At 40.7% G+C, this 14741-nt stretch overlaps 1 protein-coding gene and 1 long non-coding RNA gene across 2 annotated transcripts in view; one reads left to right on the plus strand and one right to left on the minus strand.

The window, feature by feature from the left end:
* The window catches only part of LOC122700668, a 74150-nt gene that overhangs the window by 17997 nt on the left and 41412 nt on the right, over window positions 1-14741 (plus strand). The window lies entirely within an intron of this gene.
* The window catches only part of LOC122700667, an 89135-nt gene continuing 84838 nt past the window's right edge, over window positions 10445-14741 (minus strand). Inside the window, exons 9-10 of the mRNA XM_043913739.1 lie at window positions 12719-12854; window positions 10445-10817 (exon numbers count right to left, since the gene is read on the minus strand). Of these exons, the coding sequence (XP_043769674.1) occupies window positions 10718-10817; window positions 12719-12854 (236 nt within the window). The 3' untranslated portion in view covers window positions 10445-10717. The remainder of the gene's footprint in view (window positions 10818-12718; window positions 12855-14741) is intronic.

Below are 14741 nucleotides of genomic sequence, written 5' to 3' on the forward strand. Positions count from 1 at the left end.
AGTCCTTCCAATGATCACCCAGGACTGATCTCCTTTAGGATGGACTGGTTGGATCTCCTTGCAGTCCAAGGGACTCTCAAGAGTCTTTTCCAACACCACAGTTCAAAAGCATCAATTCTTTGGTGCTCAGCTTTGTTTATAGTCCAACTCTCACATCCATACATGACTACTGGAAAAACCATAGCTTTGACTAGATGGACCTTTGTCAGCAAAGTAATATCTCTGCTTTTTAACATGCTGTCTAGGTTGGTAATAGCGTTTCTTCCAAGGAGCAAGTGTCTTATAATTTCATAGCTGCAGTCACTGTCTGCAGTGATTTTGGAGCCCTCAAAAATAAAGTCTGTCCCTGTTTCTATTGTTTTCTCATCTATTTCCCATGAAGTGATGGGACCAGATGCCATGATCTTAGTTTTCTGAATGTTGAGTTTTAAGCCAACTTTTTCACTCTGCTCTTTCACTTTCGTCAATAGGCTCTTTAGTTCCTTTTCTCTTTCTGCCATAAGGGTGGTGTCATCTGCATAGCTGAGGTTCTTGATATTTCTCCTGGTGGTCTTGATTCCAGCTTGTGCTTCATCCAGCCCAGCATTTCGCATGATGTACTCTACATAGACGTTAAATAGGCAGGGTGACAATATACAGCCTTGATGTACTCCTTTCCCAATTTGGCACCAGTCTGTTGTTCCATGTCCTGTTCTAACTGTTGCTTCTCGACCTGCATGCAGGTTTCTCAGGAGGCAGGTCAGGTGGTCTCTTTCAGAATTTTCCAGTTTGTTGTGATCCACACAGTCAAAGACTTTTGTGTAGTCAATAAAGCAGACAATTTTCTGGAGCTCCTTTGCTTTTTCAGTGATCCAGTGGATGTTGGCAATTTGATCTCTGATTCCTCTGCCTTTTCTAAATCCAGCTTGAACATCTGGAAGTCACGATTCACGTACTGTTGAAATCTGGCTTGGAGAATTTTGCTCATTAGTTTGCTAGTGTGTAAGATGAGTGCAATTATGCAGTAGTTTGGAACTACTTGGAACATTCTTTGGCATTGCTTTTCTTTGGGATTGGAATGAAAACTGATCTCTAGTCCTATGGCCAGTGCTGAGTTTTCCAAATTTGCTGGCATATTGAGTGCAGCACTTTCACAGCATCATCCTTTAAGATTTGAAATAGCTCAATTGGAATTCCATCATCTTTACTAACTTTGTTCATAGTGATGCTTCCTGAGGCCTACTTGACTTCATATTCCAGGATATCTGGCTCTAGGTGAGTGATCACAATGCCATCGTGGTTATCTGGGTCATCAAGATCTTTTCTGTATAGTTCTTCTGTTTATTCTTGCCATCTCTTCTTAATATCTTCTACTTCTGTTGGGTCCATACCATTTCTGTCCTTTATTGAGCCCATTTTTGCATGAAATGGTCCCTTGGTATCTCCAGTTTTCTTGAAGAGATTTCTAGTCTTTCCCATTCTATTGTTTTCCTCAATTTCTTTGCACTGATCACCATGGAAGGCTTTCTTATCTCTCCTTGCTATTCTTTGGAACTCTGCATTCAAATGGGTATATCTTTCTTTTTCTCCTTTGCTTTTCACTTCTCTTCTTTTCTCAGCTACTTGTAAGGCCTCCTCAGACAACCACTTTGCCTTTTTGCATTTCTTTTTCTTGGGGATGGTCTTGATCACTGCCTCCTGTACAATGTCACCAAACTCCATCCATAGTTCATCAGGCACTCTGTCTATCAGATCTAACCCCTTGAATCTATTTTTCACTTCCACTGTATAATCGTATGGGATTTGATTTAGGTCACACCTGAATGGTCTAGTGGTTTTCCCTACATTCTTTAATTTAAGTCTGAATTTGGCAATAAGGAGTTCATGATCTGGGCCCCAGTCAACTCCCAGTCTTGTTTTTGTTGACTGTATAGAGCTTCTCCATCTTTGGCTGCAAAGAATATAATCAATCTGATTTTAGTATTGACCATCTGGTGATGTCCATTTTTATTGTTGGAAGAAGGTGTTTGCTATGACCAGTGCGTTCTCTTGGCAAAACTCTATTAGCCTTTCCCTGCTTCATTCTGTACTTGAAGGCCAAACTTGCCTTTTACTCCAGGTGTTTTTTTTTTCCCATTTATTTTTATTAGTTGGAGGCTAATTACTTTACACTCCAGGTGTTTCTTGACTTCCTACTGTTGCATTCCAGTCCCCTATAATGAAAAGGACATCTTTTTTGGGTATTAGTTCTAGAAGGTCTTGTGGGTTTTCGTAGAACCATTCAACTTCAGCTTCTTCAGCATTCCTGGTTTGGGCATAGACTTGGATTACCGTGATATTGAATGGTTTTGCCTTGGAAACAAACAGGGATCATTCTGTCGTTTTTGAGATTGCACCCAAGTACTGCACTTTGGAGTCTTTTGTTGACTACGAGGGCTACTCCATTTCTTCTAAGCGATTCCTGCCCACAGTAGATATAAATAGTGTCCACCAAAAGGAGGCTTTCCAGGTGACTTAGTGGTAAAGAATCCCCCTACAAATGCAAGGAGACATAGGAGACACGAGTTGGATCCCTGGGTTGGGAAGATCCCCTGGAGGAGGAAAGAAAATGGTAACCCACTTCGGTATTCTTGTTGAGAGAATCCCATGGAGAGAGGAAACTGGCTGGTTACAGTCCATAGTGTTACAAAGTCAGACATTACTGAGTGACTGAGCACGTACACCACCAAAAGGAGTCTCTGGCTTTATATTTATAATTTTAATTGTAGATAACTACCATCCTTGGGCTTCCCTTGTGGCTCAGATGGTAAAGAATTCTCCTGCAGTGCAGGAGACCCATGTTTGATGCCTGGGTTAGGAAGATGCCCAAGAGAAGGGAATGGCTACCCACTCTAGTAATCTTGCCTGGAGAATTCCATGGACAGAGGAGCCTGATAGGCTATAGTCCATGGGGTCACAAAGACTTGGACATGCCTGAGCAACTAACACTTTCAGTTTTCATTACATCCTCAAAATCTCAAACTATATAGTGATTTGCTGTATAATGTAGTAACCTTTTAACAGTATAGAATAATTGATTCCACTATTTCTTATGAGCTCAGGAAAAACAGTAATTTCTCAACTGCTGCCTAAGTCAACTAGTTTAAAACCCATTTTAGGCTTCACATAGCACAAAAATAAAAATGAGGAGACTAAATTTCTGAAAAACCAAATGACTTGCTGCAGGCAGTATGGCCGGTTGGTGATGCTGGGACCAGAGCAACAGGCTGCAGCCTAATAGTGGTGGGCGACGGCTGCTTTTGCTGCAGTAGTAAAGTCCTTCGTCTCTGACACAGGAATCTCGTGTCCTTTGTAAGCATCCATGGCACTACAGCAGGTGAACTCATTGTATAGTCATTTTGATGGGGATTTTTTTCATTTCTAGGACTCTTATATATCATTAAACTTTTAAAGGAGGATAAAATCCCAACATTTGGCTTTCTGAAGTCTCCATTTTTCTGGAAATACAATGCTTTCTCCCCCCACTCCATTCCAAAGAGAAACAGGGTTAGGATTGCAGAATTACCAGTAGATAAGAAATTACTTCCTTATCATGTGTCCCCACCTTCTTGGTCATGAGTAATCGGTCTCTTTCAATTTGTTGGAATTGGTATTGAAAAATAGAAATTATTCTCTCACAGGGAGAACATACAAACTTGAATACAAACTTTGAATCTGTCAGCTAAAATCACATTCCTCTATGTGGGTGAGGAAGTGGAGAATACCAGTTTGTACATTATTCATAAGGTGACATATGTCTCACTTTGCCTGAGACATTTCCTGCTTACATCCATTGTCTCAGCATAATTATGAGTAGTATCTCCTCTCAAAATGTCCTGACTTGGAAGCTAAATTCTATGGTCACCCTAATCACTCAAGACTCTGATAGACATTCAACTTGAATAGCAAATACCTAGATATCAATCCTGGTCCCATCATTCAAGGTAAGAAACACAACTTTGCCCACCAGGCTCTTCTGTCCATGGAATTCTCCAGACAAGAATACTGGAGTGGGTAGTCACTTCCTTCTCCTGGAGATCTTCTCAGCCCAGGGATCAAACTCAGATCTCCCACATTGAAGGCAGATTCTTTACTTTGTGCCACCAGGGAAGCCCCCAGATATCACTTCTGGGTCCCATTATTCAAGGTGAGGAATACAACTTTAAAGCATCTGAGAGTGAAGTCACAGCATGTACTTCTGTGTGGTAGCAACTGCCTTTAAACTAGGATGGCTCCTTCCTATATCTCATCTTGGATAAGAAGGAAGATCCCCTTTTTAGTTTTGCTCTTCTGCAAGTGCTGCTGTGTAAGCCCTTACTGTTACTAGCAATATGTAGGTACCTCACCGTAACGTCGGAGAAGGCAATGGCTCCCCACTCCGTACTCTTGCCTGGAAAATCCCATGGATGGAGGAACCTGGTGGGCTGCAGTCCATGGGGTCGTTAAGAGTCAGACACAACTGAGCGACTTCACTTTCACTTTTCACTGTCATGCATTGGAGAAGGAAATGGCAGCCCACTCCAGTGTTCTTGCCAGGAGAATTCCAGGGATGGTGGAGCTTGGTGGGCTGCCGTCTATGGGGTCGCACAGAGCTGGACACGACTGAAGTGACTTAGCAGCAGCAGCAGCAGCACCCTTACATGCTCGTGCTAGCTATGATTGTTATAAAGCCTTTTCTACCCCATCCTCTAGCCACAGACTTTATGAATATGAAGGTTAGGCAATTTCCATGTGTGCATCTTGTCAAAAGGCTATGATTCTCCTTTGGATTTTGACTTAAAATTCACGCATTCATTCTCTGTATCAATCAAAGTCAAGCTTCAGAGAGAAGTAAGAATGAAGTGACGCAGTAGGCAGTAGAACAGAGAAAGAAGATAGCTTGCGTTTCTTCTTATGATTCAGTTCCCATTGAAACTGCCTCTTAGGCGCATTCTTGTCTTTTGGTTCTATAACATGTCACAGTTTCTTCATAACTACAATATTTAGGGCTTCGCAGGTGGCTCATATGTTAAAGAATCTGCCTGCAATGCGGGAGACCTGGGTTCGATCCCGGGGTTGGGAAGACTCCCTGGAGGAGGACATGGCAACCCACTCCAGTATTCTGGCCTGGAGAATCCCTATGGACAGAGGAGCCTGGTGGGCTACAGTCCATGGGGTCGGGAAGAGTCAGACAGGACTGAGTGACTAAAGAGCACACATAGTACCTTAATCTTAATATATTAATATCTTATCTTTCCATAAAGTCCTAATGCAACTCAGAATTAAATTAGCAGATTTAATTTTCATCTGTAACAAGACTAATAATGGGAATTCATTTGTTTATGCTTTTACTGTTTGAATATTGAATGGTTAAGGTATACTGGACACTTTGCTAGCTTCAGGGAAGACAGTAAGTAAAAGAGTTGTATTCCTACGTCCCTGAGTCATTATATGAATAATTGCAGACGTGAGACCCTTCCCATTCTGCTTCAAATGATTGACCAAATAATCTAGTAGTATATTCAGAACCTTGTTAGGTTTTCATAGCGTGTCAAGAGTCGCTGAATGAAAATTCTCTGGGCAGGAGTGGGTTCCATTCTAAAAAGACAGATCTGGAAACAATGTGAAGGGATATTTTTTAACCAACAAAATACATATATAATTTAGGGCCAAGTACTTCATGGAGAAGTCCTTGGGCTGATTTGACTTCCACTCTCACACAATAGATGGACTCCTCAAGTCATTATGAGGTCCTTAATAATGAAAAAAGTAGTAGTTGGCTGGAGAGATGGGTTGTGGTGGTTTAGTCCCTAAGTTGTGTCTGACTCTTGCGACCCCATGGACAGTAGCCCACCAGGCTCCTCTGTCCTCGGGATATCCCAGGCAAGAACACTGGAATGGGTTGCCATTCCCTTCTCCAGGGGATCTTCCTGACCCGGGGATCAAATCCATGTCTCCTGCATTGCAGGCAGTTTCTTTACCACTGAGCCACCAGGGAAGTTCCTGGTGTGTGGATCACAACAAACTGTGGAAAATTCTTAAAGAGATGGGAATACCAACCACCTTACCTGCCTCCTGAGAAACCTGTATGTAGGTCAAGAAGCAACAGTTAGAACTGAACATGGAACAACTGACTGGTTTAAAATTGGCGAAGGAGTATGACAAGGCTGTATGTTATATTTAAAGTCTGTGCAGAGTACATCATGCAGAATGCCAGGCTGGATGAATGACAAGCTGGAATGAAGACTGCGGGGAGAAATATCAACAACATCTCAGATTTTCAGATGATACCACCCTAATGGCAGAAAGCGAAGAGGAACTAAAGAGCCTCTTGATGAGGGTGAAAGAGGAGAATAAAAAAAACTGGTCTAAAGCTCAACATTAAAAAAACTAAGATCAGAGCATCCAGTCCCATCACTTCTTGGCAAACAGAAGGGGAAAAATGGAAGCAGTGATGAATTTTATTTTCTTGGGTTCCAAAATCACTGCAGATTGTGACTGCAATCATGAAATTAAAAGACGCTTGCTCCTTGGAGGGAAAGCTATGACAAACCTAGATGGTGTATTGAAAAGCAGAAACATCACTCTGTCTACAAAGGTCTGTATAGTCAAAGCTGTGATTTTTCCAGTAGTCATGTATGGATGTGAGAGTTGGACCATAAAGAATGCTGAGCACCAAAGAACTGATGCTTTTGCATTGTGGTGCTGATGAAGATTCCTCAGAGTCCTTTGGACTGCAAGGAGATCCATCCAGTCGATCCTAAAGGAAATCAACCGTGAATATTCATTGGAGGAACTGATGCTGGAGTGAAACTCCAATACTTTGGCCACCTGCTGTGATGAGCTGACTCATTGGAAAAGACCCTGATGCTGGGAAAGATAGAAGGCAGAAGGAGAAGAGGGCAGCAGAGATTGAGATGGTTAGATAGCGTCACCAGCTTAATGGACATGAATTTGAGCAAACTCTAGGAGATACTGAAGACAGCATGGCAAGAATCTTTTATTAATTTATCTTCACCAAATGTAACTCCCAAGTACAGAACAGCCCAGGGGTTTTCCTCATAGTATGCACACTGTCAACAGATGAGGTGGAATAAGAATTGGAGTTAGATCAGCCCAACTTAGGCCCTCAGGGATCTTCTGAGAATAACTTGGGCCTAACTTAGGACTTCTAGGATTGCTGATGGGAAACCTTTCAAGTTTACTAAGGAGTTGGGCTAGCAGAGTTTTGACAACTGCAGGCCAGTCATAGAGGTTATAAATAGGCAATATTATGCTGCTCTGAAAGCCTGAAACTATATTTGGCCATCTCTATTAAAGCCGTATAAGAAGGAGACATTATAGATCAACTATACTCCAATAAAAACTTTTTTAAAAAAACAAGATGGAACTCACTGCTGTTCTCTCCACCTTCAGGTAATGAAGTGAAAGAGATACCGTGTATTTTTTTCTGAAGGTGTCGACAGAGTTGGGAGATCTGTATGTAACTAGCTGACAATCTCCTGCTAACAATATTGATAATCGTATTGAGGATTCCCTGGGGCTGCTCACTGTTACAGTGCTTTTCATATGTTGTTCATTTAATTCTCATGAGCACATGTGACAGGCACTGTGTCTCCATTCATTGATAAGGAAACTCAAACAGGGAGAGTTAAAGTAATCTGCCTAAGGTCGCAGCCGGGACGTGGCCAAGTAAAAGCTGAACTCAGGCCCTCTGGCTGCAGAGTGCATGCTTTGAACAATTTGGTCTGCCTCTCCTGAATGGTACCATGCTGGTGGCAACTGACACTTCATCCATTGTAGGTGCTCAATGAACCTTTATTGACTAACTGACCCTTGGGCCAATGGGGAACTCTCCTTGATTTGCTAAAAGGTGGACTAACCCTAAAATGTGCAATCAGATAGTGCTTATGTAGACGGCTGATCTGTGCTTTCCTATTGGGGATGGAAATCTTGTGGATCTTGGGACATGTTCTTAATCTTAGAACTAAAAAGTCTTTTGGGGGGATCACATATCCCTTAATAACCACATAAAATCCTCTCCACATGAAAATGCTCACAGAAAACTTTTTACTTAATATGTCTTGGATTGTTTAGATCTCTAGAACCTTCCAGGAATAACTGCAGTAGTTTTTGAAGAGTAGCTCCGAGTTTTGAATGTTGCTATACCTTTCACTTTCAAGTGATTTACACGATTGCTTAATTCTGAGAAAACGGTATTCACTTTTTACTGAGGTAGTTGCTTTTATGTTGCTCCTCCAGGGGAAGGCTTCGTGCCAGTGTTACAGTTGGCTGTGGCCACTAGCTGGATGCCTGGTAACGACACAGTTTGTGCATTCCTTGGCAGGGCGCCAGAAAGGCGGAGGGCTCGGCTGGGGAGAGGATGTGTGAGCTCCAGGTTTCGGACAGGAACATTACTGATGATGCCCCTGCTGAAAGTCCCCATTATTATCATGACAAATGCTGGAGAACAAAGGGACCACTGTCAGAACAGAGGGCTATCTGTTATTGCTAATTGAATATTTCGGATTATGGTATTAAGTTGGTCAGAGTACTACAGCATGCCTGTTAGGGCATGAGTTCATTCAGGCGACTTCTCGTAGGATGGGAACCATGTTGGATATGTTCACACACTCATAAGCCTCCTTTATCGGAGTTATGTTGAACGACAGCTGCAAACTGTAGCCATTGATTTGAAGAGTTTGGTCTTCTGGGTGGAGAGATAGAGGTGAAGCGTGTAGGAAAAATGGCATGAATTTTAAATCTTTTTTACCTTTAAGATTCACTGAAAGAGGACGTAATTTGAATTAACGTGAAGGCCTTCCATGAGACTAGAAGCATAAACATGATTTGTTGTTGGAATCAGTGTTTTTCAGACTAGACATATTTCACAAGTTTGAGGAATGAGTAGTTGCATCATTTCTGTGAAACCCCGCCACATTTTTGCGCACAAAGAGGGGCTGTAGGATGAGTGGAGACAGTGCTGGATGGAGGGGTTAAGACCTGGTCTCAGGTCCAGGGCTCAGCACCCATTGTGCCGTCATTGATGTTTGAGATCTTCAGGAGGAAATGACCTCCTTGAGCCTCAGCCGCAAGGAAGAAAGGTTGAGCTGTTGGGTCCTTGTCAGTTCCAAAATGCAATTATTTTATGAAGAGGCAAGTTTTCAAGTTTTTGTTATGGTCGTGAGGCATCTGGTCCCATCACTTCATGGCAAATAGATGGGGAAATAGTGGAAAGAGTGTCAGACTTTATTTTTCTGGGCTTCAAAATCACTGCAGACAGTGACTGCAGCCATGAAATTAAAAGACACTTACTCCTTGGAAGGAAAGTTATGACCAACCTAGACAGCATATTGAAAAGCAGAGACATTATTTTGTCAACAGAGGTCTGTCTAGTCAAGGCTGTGGTTTTTCCAGTGGTCATGTATGGATGTGAGAGTTGGACTATAAAGAAAACTGAGCACCAAAGAATTGATGCTTTTGAACTGTGGTGTTGGAGAAGACTCTTGAGAGTCCCTTGGACTACAAGGAGATCCAACCAGTCCATCCTAGAGATCAGTTCCGGGTGTTCATTGGTGGGACTGATGTTGAAGATGAAATTCCAATACTTTGGCCACCTGATGAGAAGAGCTGACTCATTTGAGAAGACTCTGATGCTGGGAAAGATTGAGGGTGGGAGGAGAAGGGGACGACAGAGGATGAGATGGTTGGATGGCATCACTGACTTGATGGACATGGGTTTGGGTGGACTCCGGGAGTTGGTGATGGACAGGGAGGCCTGGCATGCTGCAGTTCATGGAGTTGCAAAGAGTCAGAGGTGGCTGAGTGACTGAGCTGAACTGAACTGAGTTGCTCCAGAGGGCTTGCCTCTGACAGGTGGACTCCCTGAAAGTTGTGTTCCATGCTGCATTAGTGAGGTGTAGGGCTTCTGGGTGAACCACAGTATCTGGGATGCACACCGGGATTGTTCCACCGAGAAATGAACTCAGTGCTTGGAATTCACTCTTGAATTTCTCTGAATTTCACATTCAGGAGCAAGAATAGAACATTCTTGATTTGTGCTTTCCCTTTGCTGTGTGATAGATATTCAGATGATAATCCAGGTAATATGACTGAGTTTTCTCCCCAAAAGTCAGTCTTAATTATTTCCTTGTTTTATTTTTATAACAATAATTATTTTCTTTTATACAGGAAATTTTGAGAGGCATTTGGGTCAGTTGATTTTAAGATAACCTAACAGAAAGGTCCTTGTTTAGCTGAAATATTTGCTTATTTAAGCCACTTCACTTTCATGAGCCTAAATGTCCCAAATATCAACTTCCTGCATCATGACTTGCAGACATTCTAGGAAGCCCACAGCCAAAGCGTAGGGTGGAATATTTAGCAAAGAATATAGAAGAAAAAGTAAAATAAATCAGCTTTTATTGTACTTATGCTTTCAAAAAGCCAGAGATATGCAGCATACTATATTTTGATGCTAACATGTGCTGCTTTGAGGGGGAAAACATGAAATTATTAATGATGTTAATACAAGTTATCTGAATATCATATTAGATTTTGGTGTTTTGGTTCAAAATAAAAATTATAGCCATCACAAAATTTAAATATATAAGAGGAACATTCATTTGCAAAGCTACATAATGATAAATGTTTTTTATTTCTTTTCGTAACTGGCTAGTGGTGATTTTGTGGATCCTTTCTCTTAAGATTAGGATTTCGATCACATTCTGGTCTCCTCTAGAGGTCGGTTCATGAAGTCTTGAATAGCCTGGTGCAAAGGAAGCCATTTCTGGATGGACATCCTCAGAGCTGTAATCCAGCTGCGGAGGTGATAGTACAGGACAGGTCATTAAAAAATGTTCTCTGGGAGATGAAATGTTACAAAGTCTTTTGATTTATTTTACAGCTGTTTCTTTTGGATATTTACTCTGAAATTCATATAGTAAACCATGATCCTCACGTTTTGAACTGAACAAAAAGATAAAACACCAGAAGAGAAATGCACAGTGGTAACTATGAAGTAAAGTTAATATAAATAATAGGACCAGAAGACAGTATAACGAAACTACAGGACTTCTAAAATTATTACTAGTATTTTACTGTTTCTCTCTAAAGTTTAGTTGATCAAATGTACAGTAGTCAAACATTGCTGTTAGGGCCAAATATTCCTTTGTCACATTGTGGAAGCCAATGCAAGCTCTCTAGTTAAATCTTCCCTCTCATCTTCTCCATTCTTTTCATTTTCTTGGATAATGTATTATAAAATTTGCCTATATAATGTTGATTCTAAGAGTGCTTAGTAGGCATTGTTTTTGTAAAATGGTTTGAGTCAGATAGCTTGCGCAGTGGGAGTTAAGGGGAGTCCCCCAGGACACCTTCCAGCAGTGTGTCTCGGAAACACTGAATTAATATATTTTGTGATTCTCTGAGAGGAGAATATGATTTCTATCATTTCTTAGATGTATTTTGCTACTTTTTTGCGAGGGGGCTATATTTTGGAACCAGAGTCCCAAAAACCACACTTTGAAACTCTTGCCCTTCTACTTTGAAATAAAGACTTAATATTGCTTCCTCTTGATAATATGCACTCATGGATTTGGCGGTGAGATCTAACTGTTTAACTTTCTCTCTTCGAGAAGCCATAAATTTTATCAGCTAGGAGTTAACTCTGTTTCACTGGCCCTTTTTCTAATATGCCTGCTGGAGCTCGCCTTCAAAGGATGATCTTAATCTGCCACCTGATTATATAGCACAAGTCTGAGGAAGATCTTGGGAAATATCTAGCAATTCTCTGGTCATTGTTCTCCTATCTAGCCCTTGCTTAGGGGTTAGTGGGACAGGAAGGTTACATAATGGGGGAAGGCCTAGGGAGATCCTTTTTCCCTTTTCCAAATGGTCACTTGCTAGAGATTCCTAAAACTCTACTTTGGGAGTTTGATCTCTTGGGTTGAATCTCATTCTTACAAATGGCCCTGAAAGTTTTCCCCTTTCCTTTTTTTTAATAAGTCACTGTAAACTTCTTGATTAGATCCCTTTTATGCAGACAGCTGGAAGAAAGTGTCTGGATGGTCACCAGCAGTTGAGGGTAGGAATGGGAGATGGTGAACACTGAGTGTCTTGGGGATTGCAGTTAGGTCAGGGAGACTTGGGTGATGAAGGAAGATCCTCTAAGTACCTCCTCTGCTTCTTGGTTTTGTCTCCATTAGCTTTCCTGCTGGTTTTTTTCAGAATCATTATGAAATAAGTGCCCATTTGTGCATACTAAGTTGGACACTGAACATATCAGTTTAGATGAATAAGTCCTACGCCCTTCAACGGCTTATAACAAAACCAAGCATCTGACCAGATGGATATATCAGTAAGAGTTAAGCAAAATGTGGTAAAACAGCCAAACTGTGAATAAATTAATATTTTATTTAATAACAAATTAATATTTACAGGTTATAGTGTTAGTGAATTTTTTATATTGAAGCCTGACTTAGCTACTGCCTTGGGGAGAACTGTGGACTCCTTTTTCATTAAAAAAAAAAAAAAAAAACTTCTAGAAAAATCATTTTCTGTGTATTGAAAGAAAAAAATCCTGAGGAATATTAACTATAGGGACTATGCAAAGAAAGGGGAATATTTGGTGGAAGATGTAGAGCTGAGGTTGGAAAATGAATATAAGGGCTTGCTTATAAAGCTCTTCTCAGGACCGAGAAATACATAGACCTTGACTTACCGTTGATTTTCTGTCTCATTTTCTGCACAGAAATAGAAAGTCTTAAATTCTTCAGATGGAGGCTTGAGTTCAATTACTGATTGCTTGACACTAAGGGTCTGCTCATTCACCCGGTATCCTTGTAGATAAAGGCCACCTACAGAGGGTGAAAGGACAAAGCAAGTGAGGAGAATAAGGAAAGAGTAAGGTGGAGAAAAAGTCTGACAGGGTGTCAAGAAAACTTTGTCTCCAAATGAACCTCTAGTCCCAGTGTCTCATTTTATGGATGAAGAAATGAGACTCCAAAAAATATATAATATAATATATAATTTAAGGTTATCCACTAATTATTAATGGCAAGATGGGAACAAAGTTTGGATTTCCTGTTCTTTTCATTTTTACAGTCTTTTCATTACATGTTCAATATTTAGCTTCGTGTTACTGTGGGCCTAAAGCAGCTTTTTTTTTTCTTTTTTTTTAGTGTGTTCCTGGAGGACACATTTTGAAATATATGTCTTGGTATCAAAGATTGACAGCTACAAAATTACATTAGAGGAAAAATTAAATAGTATCTGCTTGGACAGAACCATTAAGACATCCTGAGGAGTAACAAAGATTGCCAGAGGTTTCTACGATCAACATATATTCTCACCTTTGTGCAAATGCAAAGCACTTTTAAAATATGAACCCACAGGGTGATATGAGGGAGCCGACTTGAATTAAAATGAAAATAAATGACCAGTTTTTCAAGATAATTTCTTTCCCATGGTCTTTTGATGCTATCTTATAGTTATATATTGCTTGGCCAGAATTTTGTTTACATTATTCAGGAGTTGGGGTTGGAGGGGGAAGACATCAGTGTAGGAGAAGGTGCTGAAAAGTCAAAACACTTGTGCATTGTTTATGGTGTCTTGATGTTCTGAGGTACCCTGATGCAGATACTCTAGGTCATATCATTAATAGCGATGATTAGATTTTAATTCTCTTTCTCGTAATTGCTAACTCTTGTTCTCCCCAAACCCACTGCCCCAGAAGCCACTTTAGTGAGCTATGTTCTGTGCTTGCTCAGTTGTGTCCGATTCTTTGCAACTTCATGGGCTGTAGCCCACCTGGCTCCTCTCTTGCCCATGTAATTTACCAGGTAAGAATACCGGAGTGGGTTGCCCTTTCCTTCTCCAAAGGATCTTTCTGACCCAGGGATCCAGCCAGTGTCTCCTGCATTGGCAGGCAGATTCTTTACCACTGAGCCACCTGAGAAGCCTGCTTCGTGTACCATACTAACAAAGAAAATGCCAAAATGCAACTTGGATTTTTGCTATACTACGGGATAAGCATTCTACGCTGGTATGATAATAAGGAACTGTGAAAGGAAAATTTGACTCATTTTTGTTTTTCTTTTGGCTACACGTGATAACAACATACACTGTCAGAAAGTAACAAGTTTTTCTTTTTTAAGCAGAATGAGTGGCTTTTGGACTTTGAAATTGTTTACTTTATAGAGGGGGTTTAGATGTAATATTAAAGTCTTTTAAAATTTTTATTTAAAGAGTCCGTTTTAGAATTAATCTCTAGGAAAGTGTTCATTTTAGAAATGGCTAGAGGTTTTTCTTTTTAGTAGGACCCAGTCTATTGGCGTTTACCAAACTCAGAGAATGCCTTCTATCTTTGATAGACATAAAACAACTTTACTGACATATTGTTTACACACCACAATGTTTGTCTATTTACAGTATACAATCACTGACTTTTAGTGTGTTTATGAAGTTGTGCAACCATCACCATAACCTAATCTTGGAACACTGAGTTACCTCCCCAAAAAGAAACTCCACACCCATACTCACTGCCCATCTGTTTCCCCCCTCTAACCCTAGGCAATCCTAACTGACTTTCTGTCTCTATAGATTTTTTTTCCCTGAGACACTTAATATAAATGGAGTTATACAGCATGTGATCTTTTGCGACTGGCTTATTTCACTTGGCCAGTTTTCAAGGCTCACTCGTGTTGTATCATGTATTATACTTCATTTCTTTTTGTTGCTAAATG

The sequence above is a fragment of the Cervus elaphus genome, chromosome 9 (assembly GCF_910594005.1).
Source record: "Cervus elaphus chromosome 9, mCerEla1.1, whole genome shotgun sequence".
NCBI lineage: Eukaryota > Metazoa > Chordata > Mammalia > Artiodactyla > Cervidae > Cervus > Cervus elaphus.